The sequence below is a fragment of the Equus przewalskii genome, chromosome 20 (assembly GCF_037783145.1).
Source record: "Equus przewalskii isolate Varuska chromosome 20, EquPr2, whole genome shotgun sequence".
Taxonomy (NCBI): domain Eukaryota; kingdom Metazoa; phylum Chordata; class Mammalia; order Perissodactyla; family Equidae; genus Equus; species Equus przewalskii.
This window is the reverse complement of record NC_091850.1, coordinates 26424698-26444818: the sequence shown is the minus strand read 5'-3', so window position 1 is coordinate 26444818 and position 20121 is coordinate 26424698. Positions and strand designations below refer to the sequence as shown.

At 41.2% G+C, this 20121-nt stretch overlaps 1 protein-coding gene across 10 annotated transcripts in view; it reads right to left on the bottom strand.

Annotated features, from left to right (window-relative positions):
• Positions 1 to 20121, bottom strand: part of FYB1 (FYN binding protein 1) — a 159035-nt gene that overhangs the window by 77711 nt on the left and 61203 nt on the right. For all 10 annotated transcript variants that reach the window (XR_011530356.1, XR_011530360.1, XR_011530357.1 and 7 more), the window contains exon 2: positions 13679 to 14840. Coding sequence is in view for 3 of the 10 variants with exons in the window: in XM_070586949.1 (XP_070443050.1) it covers positions 13679 to 14840 (1162 nt within the window). In the remaining 7 variants the exon portion in view is untranslated. The remainder of the gene's footprint in view (positions 1 to 13678; positions 14841 to 20121) is intronic.

The following is a 20121-nucleotide window of genomic DNA, read 5'->3' as shown; positions in this document are numbered from 1 at the left end:
GGAAAAGATGATGAAAGAAAACCCCCCATAAACACACTAGTACACAAGAAAGTAAACTCAAAGTGGACTGGAAGCCATAAGAAATCCCTAAAAGACAGATTTGAAGAGAGATCAGCTGAAAGAGGAAACAGAACCCAAAGAGAATGTAAGAGAGAGGGCTACAAAGAGTGGGAGCCACGGAGAGTGCTCTGCACGCTCTCTGAGGTGAAGAATGCTGGGGGCAGGAAGGAGCCGTGCGAGATTACTTGGAGGGATAAAGCAGGTATGGGTAAAGCCAGGAGGCTGGACTTCTACCCAACACGAATCCTGAGAACAAGGACTGAGCCGTTGGGCAGGCAGAGCCAGCAGAGCTCCAGCCACTACAATGTCCAGGAGGGAGGGGGGTGTCCCGGCGAAGACTAGCCATCAAAGCGCCTCACCCAGACACACTCAGCCACTCTCTGGCTCCTCTGAACTCTGTCCCCTCTCCCAAGCCGGCTGCACAAACAGAAACAGCAACAGTTCAACCCAATCTCCACTATGTGCACAAACGTCGAATCTCCAAACATCTGGGAAAAGCCAAACGGGAGAAAGGACTCTGGAGTCAATAAATAGAACTCACCCGAGGAAACAGTAATACAGCTAGAGAGGTGCAAGGAGATACTGCATCTAAAAGAGGATCAAGTAGCTGCTGTCATAATGAAAATCTTTTATGTTATGTTTAAGCAAAATAAAATGTGATTTAACATCTGCAACCATCGGATGACATGCTTACTAGTATTGACGGATACCTGAGGCTACTGCTTATGCCTACCGTTCTATTACTCAGCTATTTTCAACGGGGTGTTTATTTGGGCATTTTCTTCTTTCCCCTTTAATAAATATAATTAAATTGCTGCAATGATTTGAGTCTTTGTGATATACCATGAACTTTTTAAAGTGCTTTTAATACATATCCATTTAATCCTCCCAGTAACCCTAGGACAGAGTTGACTTACTCTCTCCATGAATGGATGAGGCTTAGAGAGGCTAAGAGCCCTCCTTGGGGTCCCACAGTAAGCAGTGGAGCTTGTGCTGGACCCCAAGGCTCTCTAGCAACAGAGCATCTGCTCTGAACTCTCCTTGATGAAGAACAATTGTGTAAACACCTGCAATTCTCAAAACAAAAGAAGGACTCCCATCTTTATAATACATCTCACTTCTCATGGATCACTAAGTGTTCACAGGACTTTCTGCAAGCTCTCCCAGCCACTTCACAGCGAGATTTAAAAAAAGGTTCCAGCTTACAAAAATATAACAACAAGCTCGAAAAAAAATTGTTTTTGTCAATGCCACATCCACCTCTTTTTTTATCATTAGGTTCTCAAATGTGAGAGTCTGTGTGAGGCATCCAAACTTGAGAGTACGTTTCTTCAAACTCGCGTACCTTTGAAGATACGTGAAAGGTACCTTTTAGTTTAGGACAACTGCCTAGCTTTCTTTTGCATTGACTTAATTTCTTTTAGGTGCTATATGAACATAGGCCTATTTTCAAGATTAGATGCTTAATACACTAAATATTGTTGAAGAAAAAGATGAATGCTGCTACCAATGATGAGTTATATAGGTAGGGGGGTAACCAGGCAAGTACGGTTGCACTTGGGTGCTGACTGCATTCGGAGCATAGAAACAGCCAGTGCTTTTAACTCTGTTCATGCCTTAGCCCTCCTGGTCAGGTTCTGTGGAGGGGACTTGAGAGGGCCATTACCAAGCATGGACACCTCCCAAGGAAACAAGTGTGGCCACATTGGGCAGGACTGTGGGCTCCATTGTCATTCTGGCCTCTGTCCACACAGCAGCAATTCTTACAGTGATACACAATTATTCAAGTTTTCAAAGGCTGTTTGTCCATTTTTTTTTGCCTTGAGTACCATTGGTGGTGCTAAATATGGTTTTTTAATTTGATGAATAGTAATTGTATGTGCCATGTGAAAAACACTGTGCTGAGCTAACCTGAGGCCACCGCAAGGCAGAAAGGAGAAAAGAAACAAAAATGAGAGGGAATAGAGAACAGAAAAAAGGAAGAAAGGAAAGAAAGGGAGAGAGTGGCAGGACGTCTCAGCTGTTCCGTAGGGGGAGTGCTACACTCCTCCAGCTGATGGTTGGGGTCAGCTGTTGCGTACAAGGTAACCACTAACTGTCAAAACAGTGAACCAACTAAAGCCTTTGAAGGGTTCCAGATATCCCTAAGTGACCCCTGGACCTCTTTGTGACCCTGCAACTAAAAGGTTAATGACTGAGTTAGCAAAGGACTTTCAGGACTCTGGTGCCAGCCACCCAGACGTTAGATATTTGAATAGCACCTTTGTACTTTCTCTAACTAAGCAAATTTTTAAGATCAACCATAGGATAGGACCTATTTACTTGAACAGATCACTCACACATTTTCATGTTTCAATGTAATCCCTAACTTCTAGTATCCTGTCTCAGCATTATAGCATTTCTTTTGTTTTCAGAAAATTACCTATGGTTTAGAAATCCTTCCTCTCGCCACCATCCTGTTACCCCCTCGCCCACTGTAACAATTCTCGTAGCGCAGTATTTCTTAATGTGCTCCAAGAACAAGCTGCATTAGAACCACCTGGTGATGTTGGTAACTAGTCCAATTCCTGGGTTCCATCCCAGGAAATTTCTTGAACTAGAAAGTTTGGGGGCATTCTTATGCAACTTAAACTTTGAGAACCTTTGAAAGACTAAGGCCTAATTTTGATGTTCTCTAGCTCCTTCGTAATGTATTGTTATGAATTCTGAATATATTATTGATGAATATATGTGTGCGCATATACACACACACACACACACACATTGTTGATCAGAACGTCTATCCATTTTGGCGATCTTTCTTCTTAGAGACCTATTTAGTATCAGAATGATCAAGAAGACATGTAAGGGACGTTGGTTTGCATGGGTGTCCTTGTAATACTTTAATTCAGGAAAGCACCAGAAAACTTTCAAATCTCAGGTCTGGTAGAAGAAAGCCACTTTCCAGCACTCTTATTTTTTAAGGATCTCTGATTATTAGGCTGCAAAAATAGACAAGAGTATAAAATGATCTGACTATCACACCAGTGTGGAACAATTCAGTTTCTGTCCTTGGATTGGAATCGACCAAACTAGAATAGATATATTCTCTTTATCAGCAGTTTGTTTCTAGTAATATAATGGCTATCAATAGCAATATAAAATAAAACCACTTCTCCCCCTGGCCAGTCCTTCCCACTAACTCCTCCCACTCTTAAAAGAGATGGTGAACAGGCCCTTGAATAGGAAACTTCTGTTTATATGCAAAGGAGGACAACAGCTAAGTTTAAGGTGTGGGTTAGAGACAGCTGAACTATTTCAAATAAGAAAACGGAAAGAGTGTTCTCATTTTTCTTTGCCATTGAGAAGGAGAGGTCAAAGAAATGAGGAAAAGAGACGAGATGGTGAGCAACAGGGGAGGCGACAGGGGCCTGAGTTGCAAAATACCTAGCTGTTTTTGAAAAACGGTGGTTGCCAATATTCCGTTTTACATTTCTCTCCCCAGTGCAGGGGGAACTTTTCCGTTTCTGCACATCTTTTGTCACTCAAATGCCTTCAATGAGTGGTTTGCGGTGAAAAGCAAGGAAAAGCACCAAGTCTTGTTCGGGTGACTGCAGTACAGCACAGGGTCTCGGAGCCAATTCCTAAGCCATCCAAGTTAGAAAAAGCAGGGGCTGAAAGCCAGAAGAGACCTTGAGAATTTAAGCCACTTGGCCAGTCATTGGTCTCCTTCGGGATCATTAGATTTTTTCATAAAACATGGGCTTGGCGTTTGGACTTAAGTTCATCTAGATTTTAAGGAGCACACTAACAGCTTTTCTATTTCTTACCTTAGATTTTTATTTTAAAATCATGTTGATGGGTAATTCTCTATGGTTTTTTAGTAGTTCAGAATTCAGCTACCTCTTGGTCCTCGTGCCTCCATAAAGCTCAGTATTTTCTGCGGGTTTTCCTGACAGATTTCATTGACCCAAAAGAAAGGAGGTTTGTGGTGATGATATGAAGGAATGGAAAAGAATACCATGAAAATGAAGAAGAAAGCAGAAAAATAGGAGGGAGACGGATGGTGGGGAAGTAGAAGGGTATCGTTTGCTAGGTTGAGGTCACAGGCTATAGCTGATTGTTTGTGTCCCCACCAAATTCATATGTTGAAACCTAATCTCCAGAATGATGATTTTTAGGAGGTGATGAGGTCATGAAGGTAGAGACCTCATGAATGGGATTAGTGCCCCTATAAAAGAGACTCCAGAGAGCTCATGTCCCTTCCACCACGTGAGGACACAGAGAGAAGACAGCCATCTACGAATCAAGAAATGGACTCTTACCAGACACCGAATCTGTTGGTGCCTTGATCTTGGACTTCTCAACCTCCAGAACTGTGAGGAATAAATTTCTGTTGTTTCTAAGCCACTCAACCTATGGTATTTAGCAGCCTCAACTGACTGAGATAATACCTCATCTTGTAATAGTCCACCCAAACAGTAGGTCCATTAGATAATCAATCTGAGTTGGCTGAGCAAGCTGGAGTTCCCACCTGGTAGATAGAGATCTAGCAGAGGATCTAGAAACCACATCTCGTTGCACGCCACTCAGTCAGAGCATGATTAATTTCTCCCCACGAGGACTAAGAACTCAAGGCTTCGGAGAAATCAAAGAAAGCCTCTTCCTACAGAGAATGAGGTTTCCTGCTTGTCAAACAGCTCATATCGGGTTGAGAAAATTCTCTTTAATTTAGAGTGATGTGAATGACTGAAATATATTTTATAGCCTTGCCCTATTCTCCTTCCATATAAAACTCCTTTTGAAAAAATGGCTGAGGAGCAGGTCATGGTTATATTTGTGTGTGTGTGTGTGTGTGTGTGTGTGTAGCTTTTCCATGCAATCTATATGAGCCAGAAACTAAAGACTGGAGAGCAGAAAGAAGCAGGGGTCCTGGAGAAGCTGCAGTCCAGATTCTCAATAGCTGGGAGTATCTAGCGTACCTCAACTTCTTTAAGGTGACCATTTGGAAGAGAAATAAGAAATAGTGCAAGCTTTGAAAACAAACCACTAAGGGAAACTCTTTTGGGTATCAGTCTAGGTTTCTTTTTACATTTAATAATAAATGAATGACTTTTATTCCAGATGAGGGGAACAAATATTCAAACTCACTGCCTTACCATTTTTTGGGACAGACTTTTAGTTGCCTGGTTACACCAATCATATCCCCACACTGGCTCCTTCTGAAAATCAGATGAGCTGTCTTATTGCTCTCAAGTTTATAAGAACATCAAGAAACGAGAGTGGCGTTACGTGAGAAGAACCTTTCTCTGTGCCCCTCTTGATCTCAACAGGCCTACTGCCACCCCTGGAAAAAGACCCACTGGGTTGCCAGGAGCGCGCCGCTGGCTGAGACAGCCGTTGTGGCAGGCAGGAGTGCAGGTGCAGAGCGATGCAGGCTGTTGTCAGAAATACAAACAGCTGATTCTACAATGCAAAGTCTTACTTTGGGGAAAGAAAAACCTCATATGGTTTTTTGTTCAGATTTTTTTCTGTAACCAGATGTCTCATCTTCGGTTATCTTTTCCTGATAATATCTATTGCTATTGGGTGTTCTAGATGTTTTTTTTCTACCTTTGATATGCCAGACAGAATGAAGTATAATCTTTTTTCTTTAGAAGTAATTTAAACAGCAGAGAAATACGTTTCTTGTCTATCTGTTTAGTAGCGGTTAATATAGCAGTTAAATTCTCCAACTTTTGGACTTTTTTTTTTCTTCCTTGTTTCTCATATGTTGGGAAAACAAATAATCTTGTATTCTAGATGGTTGTCTGGGCTTTAGGGCCATGTCATAACTATTATGATTGTGGTTTCCCTAAAAGGACAGGGAATTTCCAGATATTTTTGTAAAAACAGGTAGCTGGACTTTGGCTCCGGAGGCGTAATTTTGTTCTTCCTATAACTGGAGTTATTTTTGTGGTATAAAAGTTAATTTCATTTGGTTTTGAAACTAGAAAACATAGGCATAAAGAGATGCTTTTAGCGTATGAACCCATCATATTCTGAAATAGTTTTCATCAAGGCAAAGAAGGAGCCTTTAGTAGCAAATGCATATTCTGGAAATACAACCCTTTTAAAAAAAGAGTTTTATTTAGCTTGGCTTAGAAATTATTTTAGCAGGTTATATGAAGCAGGCCATCTCTTGGCCCATAAACAGACTAAATTATAACACGTACATTTGCCCCAGTCTTCCTATCTAGTGTTAAAAAAACTTTTTGCATGTGTAAGCACAATTGAAAGTAAATCAGAGGAGCTTTTATGTGTTAGATTATTAGACTCATATGTATTTGTATTTTATCCTTAGACTTGACTTTCTTTTTAATCTCTTTCCTTTCTCAAATAAACTGCAATTCCATTTTAATGCTTTTACCTCAATGGGTTGCATAACTATTTTAAGAATTAAATAATTTGCTTTTTTTTTTTTTGAGGAAGATTAGCCCTGAGCTAACATCCGTGCCCATCTTCCTCCACTTTATATGTGGGATGCCTGCCACAGCATGGCTTGACAAGTAGTGTGCAGGCCTGCACCTGGCATCTGAACTGGTAAATCCCAGGCCGCCAAAGCCGAATGTGCAAACAACTGCTATGCCACCAGGCCGGCCCCAAGAATTAAATAATTTTGATCAAATTTGGCATATATTAAATCATCTCATATGCATTTCACACTTTAAGGGCAAGTCAGCCATTGTAAAACAAAATGTTTATTTATTTTACAAGTGGCTATATCTTCTTTGATCTAGCATAAATGCTACTAATATTGATACAATGCCAGTTGATAGGCAATATTTCCATATTTTCCTTATAAGTAGGTTAAAAACATACCAACTTCTGCCTCTGGATCACAGGAAGAGTTACTACAACAGGGTAAATCATGGCATGTTGCTCTGAACGAGGTTTTGCAGAAATCTCTCTTTCCATAACTAAGAAAAGAAATAGTCCCTTTTCTAGGCATGGTGAATATCAGTATAAGGAAACTTTTCTCTGTAAATTAAAGAATAAGTATGCACTAGTGTTGTACTCAAACTAATATTAAAAGGCTAGCTTGTGCCTGAGCAGTTAAGAAAGCATTTTGAAGGTCGAATTAAGCACCAAGCAAGGAACCAGGAACCTAAATCTGCTGAGGGGACTTTTCAGTGGCAAAATCACGTAGATCCTGCAGTGAGGGAATTTGCCTTCCACACAGGTCAGCCCCAGGGGTCCTCTCCTCTTCCAGGCTCATTTTCATATCCAGTATTCTATTCTTCTCCTAGTCTAAGTATAAACTGATTGGCTGAGAAAGGCTTACGATGTTTCTGCTCTTGGGGAATTTGCTGGTTAGCAGGAGTCAGATTCTATCAACAGTCCAGAAGTGACACACCCATCGGGGAGCTGGATCTCCTCCTCGCCCAGCCTTGATCATGTCCACAAGACTCCTTAGAATAGAAGACTAGGGGAGGGGTCTAGGCACTGGTCACCTAAGTGTCCTTCACCAGGGAGCCTAGCCCAGAGGACATGAAACAAGGCTTGCAGTGGGCATTCAATTCATTTCAGTTTTCTTTCTGCCATCTTGCTGTGTGCCTTGTGAAGGGGTGACTTGGTGGCCCCTTTGGAAATATGGCTGACGCCTGGATTATAGTTGAAATATTTAGTCAGTATTAAATAATGAGGGATGGGACTTCTAGGATGTCTGTCCTCCAATTCTCAAATAAAGGAGTGAAAACAAAATAAGGAAAGATAAACGTTATCCCAAACTCACTAACAGCCATCACACAAGAAAAGAAAAATAACCTCATGGATAAACTTCAAAAAGTGGTGGCTAAGGGGAGAAACAGCAGGTTCTGGTGCCATGGGAGGCAAGTGAAGCTTTCCACCTGTTCCCCGGGCCCAGAAGCAATATTGGGGGAAGACAATGATTCTGGAAAACCCTGTGAATTCTCCCTAATACACTCCAGGTTGGAGAAGTGGACTCATGGGTGAGTGAGCAGCCTGGGCAAGGTCGAGGAGAACCCCATAGCATGAAAGCCCTAAATACCACAACAGGAGCAGATCAGAGGCAGAAGTGGGGTGAGCTGCCATGGGTCACCTTCCTCTGGGACAGGATCCTGAATGAGGTCTCAGAACATGGAGCAGAACCCAGGGCTCCAGCAAGGACTGCCCTCAAGACCATTCCAGCTATCCTTCACACCACAGAAAAGTGTATTAGAAACAGTACTCAGAACTCAAATCACACTTCTTAGAGGAAGACAAACTTATGCTCGATTAGGGCAAGCAGATGCATTTGTCATCCATCAGTCAGATCAAAAGAAATGGCGGGACCTCTATGCATATGGAACAGAAAATCCCTGAGAGGAACATCATCTTCCAGGAAATATTGACAATAGAATGGTTGACACAGACACATCTTGGCTAAAGGTTTTAAACCTTAGGGCAGAGATTTCTTTGGGAATCCAGGCAAAAAAGCAAATTATTTTCAAAGGGGGAAATTCAAGTTTGCCTCAGACTTCTCCACAGTAAAATTAAATGCCAGAATATACAAAGACCACGCAGATTGCTTATAAAAATGATAAAAATATTGGATGAAAGAAGCCCAGAGGCTGCTGCTGGGATAGATACAGAAGGGAACAGGTTGACTAGGAGAACAGGGTGTAGACTGAGGAGCTGGTTTATTTTAGAAGAGCAGAGGAGAGAAGTTTAGAACTCAGAGAGGAAACACGAAGACTAGCAAGCTCGTAGATTTGATCAGGGATTTGTGTGGCCAAGAGAGAAGATGCTCTGTCAGAGGCATCTCTGTTTTGAAGTTAAACCTGGATAAGCCACTCAATTAACAGTGCATGGTTCCTCAGATGCTTCAACCTGGAATCAAGGGAAGACCTGGAGATCTCATGGAGAACTGCTTTCCTGGGGATTGAGAGGGCTGGTGAAATAGATTGGGCTCAGGCTGGAGCTAAAAATAAGACAAGATGCCAGCCACAAAGCGCACACCAGGCACCTGGAGAATTAGCAGAACAATGTATGCACGGCCTTGTTGCCACTGGAAGCCGCGCCACGCTGGCAGTTCCAGTGAGTATGCTAGAGGGCTTTGCTGCCAGCTTTTCAGTGTGCTGAAATAGTCCAGTCTGTGAGATGTTTCAGAAAAAGAGTCTTAGGATCCGCTTTTTAGGGACCTTGTTCTTAGCTTCCAAGTGCACAGTAGCATGTCAATGCTGCTAGAAACCCTGCTGTAAAGAATCCACTCATCCCCAAATTTCTTCAATGTGTTTGAGCATAGAATCTCTTTTTCTTGTAAAGTCTAGGAGCAACATGCACTGATATAAAATGCTTTTCAATACTTAAGTATCTCACAAGGTAATTTTAAAAGGAGAGAGAAGGGAAAGAGAAAGGTGACAGCTTCAGGGTCTGTGAAGGAGAATCTTGCCACCCCCCAGAAACAAGTTACTTGCTGGTGAAAGTAGCGCAAGCACCTTTTAGTTCCAAATTGCTGTAGGCTGGATTAAAGTGACACGGAAGTGGATAAGGAGGGGGGTCAGTCACACCATTAGCCCTTTGCTAACTCCCTCTGGGACTCTGGCCTTATCCCTTCAGCTGTCAAGATACCTAACTGATCATTCTTAAAGTAATGTATGGAAAGATGAATCTTAGTTTCTCTCTGGTATTAAGAACAAGACCAGAAAAAGGGTTGGATGGAATATTTTCCAGCAGGTTTTACTAACTCCTATATGCAAACCAGCAGTCAAGCCAGGGGTTCTTGGCAACCCAAACTTTGCTGGCGAGGTGTACACAATGATGCTGGCAAGGAAGTCCTTTCATGACTGGTCTGGGAACCAAAAGGAACCAGAGAAAAGGTTAGTTCAGAGAACATTTTGAATTTTTTTTTAATTTAGGCTTTTTTAACCTTAAATCGTTCTGGGAAAAAAAAGTTATTAGCTCCACATTCGGAAAAGCAACATGTTATATTCAAGCTTATGGTTTACAAATAAGTAAGCTGAATAGATGTATAGTATAGACCTTGTACATAACACTCATTTGCATGAAAGCTCCATTCAATGGAGTGCAAGTCTGTGGGCAAGGGTTACCTACTTTGTTGAAGTAGTCACTAAGCTATAGAGAGTATTTATCCTAAATTTTGATTAAATAGACTTTAATCAGAGGACAAATCTGAGCAACTAACAAGAGTTTATATTATTTCTGTTCTCTGAAGATATAATGGTAAGCAGACTGGCCTCTGTCTTCATGGAGTTTATAGTGGTATTCTTAATTTAAAAAAATGATGTTTCAACCAAAGAACAGAGAAAGGGAGAGGAATGAGGATTCTTTGGGTTTCACTTATGCTTGAGTTATTATCTCAAGATATCCTATGTATCACGAGAGGCAGCCCAGCAAGGGATGTGGGGGGACACGGGCTCTGGAATCGCCTGCCCCTGCTTAGTCACTTTACGGCCTTGGGCAAGCTATCTGACCTCTCTGAGCTTTATTTCCTCACAGAATTCTTATTTCATTGGGTTCTTGAGAGGAATAAACGGGATAACATCTATCTGATATCTAACAGGTCCTCAATAAATGACAAATATTTTTAATGGCTAATATATCGGACAAAGGTGATAAAAGATGGAGGGTAGACTTGGGGAAGAGCTTTAAGAAACTGGATGTGAACCTGGAAAGGAAGGAATGAGGTAGAAGGCTAAGAAAATAGTTTTAAAGTTTTGAAAGCCTACAGAGTTATTAGACGAAGTTTTAGTTAATTTAAACACTATATGCATTCTAATTCTAGTATATTTTTAACTTTCCTAAATGGAATGCTAAATTAATAAGTATTTCTATCGTGATTTAGGAAAAATAGCAGTGGCTGGATCCAGAGTCAGCAGATCTATTAAGAAATTCTCTGTGTTCAGAAAATAAATGCTTTTTTATGACACCTATACAAGATTATTTTCTATATCACTGTTTCTAACATAAAAAGGTTGGAAAAAATACAAATTGCTAAACCAATTAGGTGAGTCATCCATTTGCCAAAATATTACACAGCTCTAAAGAATAATCAGTTACCTCTTATTAAAATGTGGAAAGATATTTAAGATTTTTTAATTATTACCTTTTTTTTTTGAGGAAGATTAGTGCTGAGCTAATGTCTGCCACCAATCCTCCTCTTTTTGCTGAGGAAGACTGGCCCTGAGCTAACATCTGTGCCCATCTTGCTCTACTTTGTATGTGGGATGCCTGCCACAGCACGGCTTGACAAGCGGTGTGTAGGGTCTGCACCCAGGATCCGAACCGGCGAACTCTGGGCCATTGAAGTGGAATGTGCGAACTTGACAGCTGTGCCACTGGGCTGGCCTCTAATTATTACTTTTTTAAAAAGCAAGGATCAGAGTATTGCATATAATATCTTACTTTTTGAATAAAAAGCAGGAGATTAGTATCTATATTTATGTTTGCTTGTGTAAACATAAAGAAACTTTGAATGGATGTAGAAATTAAGAAGAGTGGTTTTTGTGGGGCAGAGGCCCAGGACTGAAGATGACTTTTCACTATATATCACTTTGTATTTGCTATTCTTTGAGCCAGATATAATTTCTATTTAAAAAATAAGCTGAGAAATTTAAATGCTTTTTAAAAATGTGTATGCTTTAAAGGGGTGTTATTTAGAATTTAAAGTAATGAATCAGCTTGCTTTATCCTGACACCAACCTGAGGTCAGTTTCAATTAAGAAGGGTTGAGTCCTGATTTGTGGAAGAGGCAGATGAAGCGGGAACAGGGTCCGTTTTGGAGCATTTGGAGTAATATGCATGAAGGGATCAGAGGTTGGAGGTGGGGTACATTGATGAGAGGATTCAGAATCTAAACTGTGTCACGTGGCACCTGAGCAGTGGGGATGCATGTCAGGATGGGGGAAAAGGGTTGCAAAGGCCAGGAGAAAGAGGGACAGGATTAACTCTCCTTAGTAAGCAATTTTGCTCGGGTCCCTTAGGGCTGTATTGCACTGAAAATCAGCTCAATGCTGACCTTGCCTGGACTGTAGAGCCAGAAAGAGGACTTCACCACCATTTCAATAGCATGACATCAGACAACTCCTTACTACCAACCAAATCTGGTAGTTGAGTGGAAACAAAGATGGAGGATGTGGAAGAAAACGTCCAAGGATTTCTGTTTAACATCAGAACAATTCCTTGACATGAGGTCAGACCCATAAAATGGAGGTTATGATAGTTAACTTTTTATCTGAGGTAAAGAAGCACTAAGAAAGAGAAATAAGAAGAGATCTTTTAGAAGGTGTCACAAAAATAACAGTTCTGAGTGATGGACCAGTATTAAAATAAGAAGGAGACAGGTGAGGAAGACACAAGTGGGCTGAAACTTTCTGGAAGAGAGATGATCGTGGGGTCATTCCAAACTTGCTTTCTACATGATAAATTAATAGAGGATTTGATCGCTCACTAATTGGTTGACCAGCACCAAGAATATTGATCTCAGGAAGATGACATATCCCAAGATGCTTCTACAGAGCCAAAAAAGAAAGACGGCCTTTATGCCTAGAACTGCTTTAATTAGACCATACTTTTTTAAGGAGAAAAATATGTCTAACGGTGGTGTAGTCGCTTGTAAGCAGCTTATTCTCCCTCCTCACAATAAACAGGTGCACATTATTTGCCTAAAATATTAATCATTTCAGGCATAAATGAGCTTCTCCCATCACAATGCAGAGTTATAAATCTTTACCAAATCATTCAGTATCAAATTATAGCACGGGCCATACTATTGTGGTAACATCTCTGGTAGAAAATTAAACTAATTAATCAGAAGGAGAATAATGTATCCCTTTGTGTAGCTTATTATCCTAGCTATCTACTATTTTATGAGTCAGAAAAGTTCAGAAAACTTTGTACCGAGAAATAGAAGACAGCTAAAATATAAACCGGAAAGCGTCATTTCAAAAGAGGGCTCTTCATCTCATTTGAATATTGGGCTTAGGAAATGTAGGATGAATTTGTGGACATTTCGAATCACTTGGAGGAGGATTTCTCAACCTCCGTACCGTAGACTTTTGGGGCTTGATGGGGGCTGGATCATTATTTGTTGTGAGGGGCTGTCCTGTGCATTGTAGGATGTTTAGCAGCATCCCGGGCCTCTACCCACTAGATGCCAGTAACACCCTCCAGTCGTGACAATCAAAAATGCCTCTAGACACTGCCAAATGTCCCCTGGGCATCAAAATTGCCCTAGGTTGAGAACCACTGACTTAGAGGTTTGCTCATCTTTCTGTCTAACTCCTTGATGGTGGAAGGAGTAACACACCTCAGTCTCATTCAACAGAAATGAAACCCGACTAAGGAAGGAGATGAAAGCTTACCATTAAACAAAACTATTTATCAATCAGGTGGATGCTTTTCTCCCCACCCCCCAAAAACAGCCCACCAAGGCATTTTCTCACGGAATGCCGACACAGAACTAAGGATTTCTACCTTCTCAGACCTCCCCCACCAAAGAAAAAAAATACCAATGTCATCATATACACAGGCGTACCAGGGATGGAATCATTCCTGGCTACAAACTTTTCCCCAGAAGCTAAAACACCCTCTGATGTGGAATAAAACATGTTAAATAGCAAACAAGAAAAGAACTTACTGTTTCCAGAAGCGGCTTTCCGGAATTTCGTCAGGTCAACATTGGGTGGTCTGTTGGGTTTTGGTGGGGGTGGGCCCAAGGTAAACAAAGGAGGCAATGGCTTCTGCTTAGGGGCAGCTGAATTCTTCTCTCCCTTTTCCTTTTCTTGACTTTGGCCCCATGGCCCTCCCATGGTCAGCTTAGAAGGTATCTTAGGGAACTTGGCAGGAGAAGCCCCGGAAGTCGACTCTTCCTGATTAATTTTGCTCAGGAAGACATTCCTAGCAGCATCTATCTTCCCGTCTTCTTTTTTTTCTTCAATATTTTTAGAGAGGCCTGGGCCACCTCTGCTTGCTGCAGGTCTCAGAACCACTCCAGGAAAAGGTGAGCTTGATGTCTCTCCTCCATGGTCTTTATTTTCTGGGTCTTCTCTTGCTGGTTTTAAAGGGCCAGTTTTGGACTTGGCTCCTAGGGGGGCCAAGGGTCCTTTCTGTGGAGCCACATTCTTAGTGGGGATCTCATCTTCATAGGAGTCATCGGTGCTCACGGATGGCTTCTGGCCAATGAGGGGTTTGGGGAAGAGGGGCTTGGGGTCATGATCTGGTGTGGCTGACACAAACTTGCCTTTGACTCCCGCCACCTTGGGGAACACTTGCTTCTGTTCATTTTCCTGGGCTGGGGGATTAGACCCGGACTTCGGGCCTGGTGGCTTTAAGTCATGGTCTTGGTTTACACTGTGAAGCAAAGGCTTAGTCCCAGGAGGCCGTGGAAACACAGGTTTAGAATCTTCTTTGGGCAGGTTGAAGGGCTTGGGGCCTCCAGGTTTCGGAAATCCTACTTTCACTTCAGGGTCTCTGGTTGCTGAGTTTGCTGGGGATCCAAATCTTTGGCCCACTCCAGTTGGCTTTAGAAACGGGGGCTTGGGTTCCTTGTCAGGCTTTTCCTCAGAAGAAGGTTTCACTCCCAAAGGTGGCTTTGGGGTCCCAAACCTAGGTACATTGCTGGGTCCTGCAGGAGGGCTGGCATTTCCTTGGTTGTCAAATAAGTTCTTTTTCGCTTGTACTCCCGAAGGTGAGTTTTGCCCTGTGACTTTGAAGGGTCGGCTGTTGCCTGAGATCTCCTCTGTCGGGTTGGCCCCTGTGTTAAACTTCGCCATGAGGGACTTCACATCTGCTTTTCCATCCTACAAGCACAGGGAACAAAAACTAGATGAGAACCAGAAGTCTCACTTGCACAGTTTAAAATACTACACTTTAAAGGGTTTCCTGGTTTGAGGCCTGCAACGTTGCTGATTGGTTAGCGAGATATTGTAACATTTATCTTCCTCTATGGCAAAATAAGCTGTGAGAGTTTCTAGAAGGGGGAGGGCTATTCTTGCACATACGCGCTTTTTTTGGTTGCCTTAGACTGACTTGCGTATTTTTGTTTAAGTCACAACTTATCTTTTCCCTTTCCTCTCACTGCTTCTCTAGCAGTCTTGTTGGGTTCACTTTTGACTTGGTATTATCTGTTTTGCTTTACTTGAAAAAATATGGAAGTGACTAACAAATGACTTCTTCCATATTTTACATTTGAGACTCTTAAATAGGAGCTGCACTTAGAAAAAGAAAGTAAGCTCTTCTGTAAATTAAGGTTGTATGCTTTATACAGCAGGGCGATGTTCAACCTCTCTGCGGTCTGCAAGAGATGGTTCCTTCCCATCCACATTTAAGGTCTGTCTGTTTGCTAACAGGGAGATGTGGCAGAAAAACCCACTCATTTTTATAAGAAAAGAATAAAATGTTTTCCTCCATATTTATAAATATTTAGTGCTAATGATTCAACTAGAACCAGACTAGCAGACAGACTGGGCTCACTTTCAGGGCTAGTCTCGTCCATGGGGCATAGTCTAGGGGCAAGTGGGGAATAGGACGGGGAAGCAGCAGAGACTGGCTGGAAGTCTCATATCCAGACTATTTTTCCAGTCTCATCTCTTCTATAAAGACCTTTATCCCTTCTTCTCAGAAGTCTTGTTACACCGTTTCTGTCGTCCTTGTCTAGAATTAGGGTATTATTTAATAAAGATAGCAGGCAGTCACCCTTCTCTGTGAATATAATCCCATTTAATCTGGAAGAATTCATGGTGTATGTTCTCTTCCTCTCAAAAGCCAGAGTGGGATTTTCTAGTTCTTTTAGAAATATTTGAAAATCTGAGGCTTTAAAAAAAATCGCTAACGATACACATGTGGCCATGACAATTTCCATTTTCGTGCTGTAAAATTCACCTACGAAAGGTTGACTTACTTCCACCCTGACCTATCATTGCCACATACCCAAACACATTTCATTTTTCAAGGCCCCACTCAAATACCACAAAACCAGATCCTGTCCGGTTGGGAAGAATTGCTCCCTCCTCTTAACTCATGTAGCACTTCAGGCACTGCTAAAATACCGCTGTGTCACTTCCTTTCCTAATAATAAGAACCACCATTTAGTGTGCAAATATGTGTCTTTGATTCTGAACCATGCATGTATCTATATGGTCCCATCTCATTCTTTTAGCGAATGGCATTATCTAACTCCAGTTCACAGAAAAGAAAAGGGAGGTTGAAACTGCAGGACATCATCACAGAAAGAGCATGGGAACTTGGTTTGAATCGTAGTTTATTAGGGGCCTCAGTTGCACAATCTATAAAATGGGGATAACATATATCTACCAGAATTGTCCTGTGCTTTAGAGATGAAATTTGTAAAGTGTCTGCCTGGCCCATAGCATGGGCTCAATATATGGAAACTATTATTATTAGAAATGTTAATTAGCGTATTTAAGGGCTCACAGCCAGGAACTTTGAGCACAGAGTTGCCAACTCTGGTCCATCTAGGGCTCCAAAGTCCAGAAACCGTCTCATTCCTCTTTGCATCCCCACAACACCTGGACCAGGCCCAGCATCCTCAGGGTTCTAATATATATTTGGGGAATGAAGGTCGGCACTGAGCTGAACACTGTGAGTTGTGATTTTAAAAGAAATGGGGCCCTCAGCACGAGTTTCTCCCTGTACCAAACTGTAGTGTGTGTATATTTGCAGGATGACGGTAAGGAATCCAGGCAGGAGGAGAAAACCAAATAAAAGCAGCATTTCCAGCTTGAATGTTGCTCCTTTAATGTATTACCCTATATCCGAGTCATTGAAAGCATCTTGTTTTCTACCTTGCCTGCTTTTTTATCCCCAAGAGTTCCTCAAATCCTCAAGAAATCCCTGAAGGCAACAGGCAGGAAGACACAGAACCAGGGAGTTTGGGTGTCGGCAGAGGGAAAAGGAGAAGGTGGGACCTGCCCTGGGCCTCCAGGGAGGTCACAGCTGCAGAGGACTCCAAACCTGAAGACGCATAAAGAAGGATCAACACAGAAATTTGCTCCCCATCTGGGAGACAGTCTGTCTCCAGGGAAGAAATCTTTTATTCCAGACTTACTCTCTATTTTGTAATTTATATTCTAGACCTACAATTTCTTCTAGATTTATAATAAGAGGCTGCACAGCAGAGTGATTAAGAACACAGACTCAGAAGCCAGATTGCCGGGGTTTGAACCTTACTAGCTATTTAACCGAGGACGAGGGATGTAAGTTCTCGTGGCCTTAGTTTGCTCACCTCCATCATGGGAATAATGTTGTGTCCTAGGCTGTCAGGAGAGGAAACAAATTAGTATTTGTAATGCACTTTAAGAGTACCTGGAACATAGGAGAGTTTCCTACTTTTATAAAGCAAGTAAAGCTTTAGAAATCCTCTAGTCTGCCTCTCTCACTGCACGGGTGAGGAAACAGAAACCAAAGGATTTAAGTGGCATCCTACTTAGTTACAGCAACTTCACGTCTTCGATTTTCTGGGGGAAAGCCCAGGAAACACACTAACCCATTGTCAAACTCCACATCCTGGTTTTAGTTTAGAAAATATGGAAGTGGCCGCTTTGGAATTGAAACTTAAGTCTCTTAGCTGCCAGACAGACCCATGAGGCAGGGCAGTGTCATGGTTAATGTACAGGCTCTGGGATTACTGACAGGTTCAAACCTTGACTTTGCCACTTACAGGCTCTCTGATCTACCAAGTTATCTAACCTCTCTGAGACTCAGTGCTCTTCATCTATGAAATGAGAATAATAACAGTACCTATTTCTCACAGGGTTTTGTTTTTAAATCAGGATTAAATGGGGTAATGCGTGTACAGTTCTTAGATCTAGACTTGCATGCAACATACATCCAATGATTATCCGCCATCATTGTTTTTTCTAATTCACTAGTCGTATAATATCATTTTTGCCAGATCACCAAATTCTGAAGTTACAACAGTTAATGTTATGTCCTAATCTTAAGTTAACGTGACTGGAACAAACATATGCTGGATAACATAATAGAGTTACTATGTTTGAGTTTGGTTTACCCACACTCTCAAACTTTTCACTGGCTGTTGAGATAGGGAAAGAAAGAATAGGACACTTTGAAGAAACAGTAACAGCCCCTGAGCTTACTAATATGTCTGGCAAATAACAGCCCAAACTCTACAACTCTTTAATCATTTATACTGACTGTTTAGCTTTAGAGTTTGTTTGGTTGTTATCATTGTGAATTAGTTTATCAAATAAAATTTTCAGCACCCAGCTTCGCCCTTAATCTTAACAATAATAGCTAGATTTCTTCCTTAATGATGATAGAAAGGCAAAAATGAATTAAAAAATTTTGACCTTCTCCCATCCTGATTTCATTGTAGATTGAATATCTATTCCATTTGCTAGGGCTTTTTTACTTTAAAAAAATTAAAAAAGAGGGTAGGAGCAATGTATTGTAGTATGACAGAGTGAAAAGTAAGGCAGCTCCAAGCCCTGAACCTCCACACCCTAGAGCCTCACGTCTAGGGGGATCCTACACCCTGACTTACCAGTACGGGACGAGCCTAGGCCTACTGTTCTGGAATAATTATTAATAATGCTCCCTTTTACTCACAAAATTGACCTGCTTTAAATGATAAATTTCATGGTGAACTCACCCAGTTCCTCACTAGAGGCAACCACTGTTATTAGTTTCTCATGTATATTTCTAAGCTATACACATACGAATATATGTAAACACACACACACATACACACACACACATCCGTCCTTCCTGTCGCCATTTTTTGCACAAATGGAAACCCCTGCTTTGCACCTTGCTTTTTTCCAGAAGTGATATTCAGTTGCTACACGCCAGTACAGCTGGATGCTTGACCAGCGACCATTCTGATTGTTTGATACCTGTGCAATTCCAGTTGTTAAACATTTTCGGTGTTAACTCTGCCTTTTTCTCTTGCCAGTTGATCTATATCAGTACATGTTATTGGTACAACCTCTTTTTTTTTTTTAAATAGACTTTATTTCTTTATTGTTTAGAACAGTTTTAGATTTACAGAAAAATTAAGATAGTACAGAGAGTTCTCATGTACTTTATACTCCGTTTCCCCTGTTATTAACACTTTATGTTAGTTTGAAAGACGTTTTTAATTTTTAATGATTTAAAGATTGGGCTTCTACTTATTCTTAAGAAGAGGTATTTCACAATCTGGAAGACTTCAAAGTTTAGGATATTTCAAGTGAAACAAACATTTCATCTCAAATTACTTGAAATTTCTTTTTCAAAGTCATTTGAAGCAAGTCATTATTATTTCCATCTGTTATGTGCCTATATAATGTTTAGATCAAACTACTCCCATATATTGCTCTATAATCACACAGATGGAATTGTACAAACGCTCTTGATAGAAACGAATTTCCTTTAGCCCCTAGATATTTCCCCCTTCCTCAGAATTATAAACCTTCACTGGTATAAGCTTATCATGTTTGCAACAGCCCCCAGGAAGATGTTTCTTAGCAAAAATGCTTTTGCTACATCCTCTGGATTTCCAGTTAGCAATTCCACATTCCAGAAAATCTTCTTTTGCTTTTAGCAATCTATATAAATGTCATGAGTCAAGGACATACTTAAACAAAGGCTGAGATGGCATTCAGGACAGACTTCGAGAAATGGTACACATCAAGAAAATGCTTCCTTTTGTAGCTAGTTCATCCACATATTTTTATGGAGAAAATTAAAAATACCCTATCACTGTTATTGGCAACAAGGTTTTGTTTGGCCTGGGATTTATTTTTATAGTATTTATACTTTTTAACATATCTTGGATATTAGGTTAATCCAGTGGTTCTCAACCAGAGGCAATTTTGTCAACATCTGGAGACATCTTTGATTCAAAGGACCGACTGAGGGTGTGCTCTTGACATCTAGTGGGGAGAGGCCGGGGATGCTGCTAAACATCCTACAATGCACAGGACAGCCCACAACAAAGAATTATCCGTCCAAATAGTGCTGAGCGCTGAGGCTGAGAAGCCCTGAGCTAATCCTGTTGCTCCTGGATTATTGAAAATGCTTTACCAGAAAGTCTGCTTTTAACTTTTTATAGTAGAG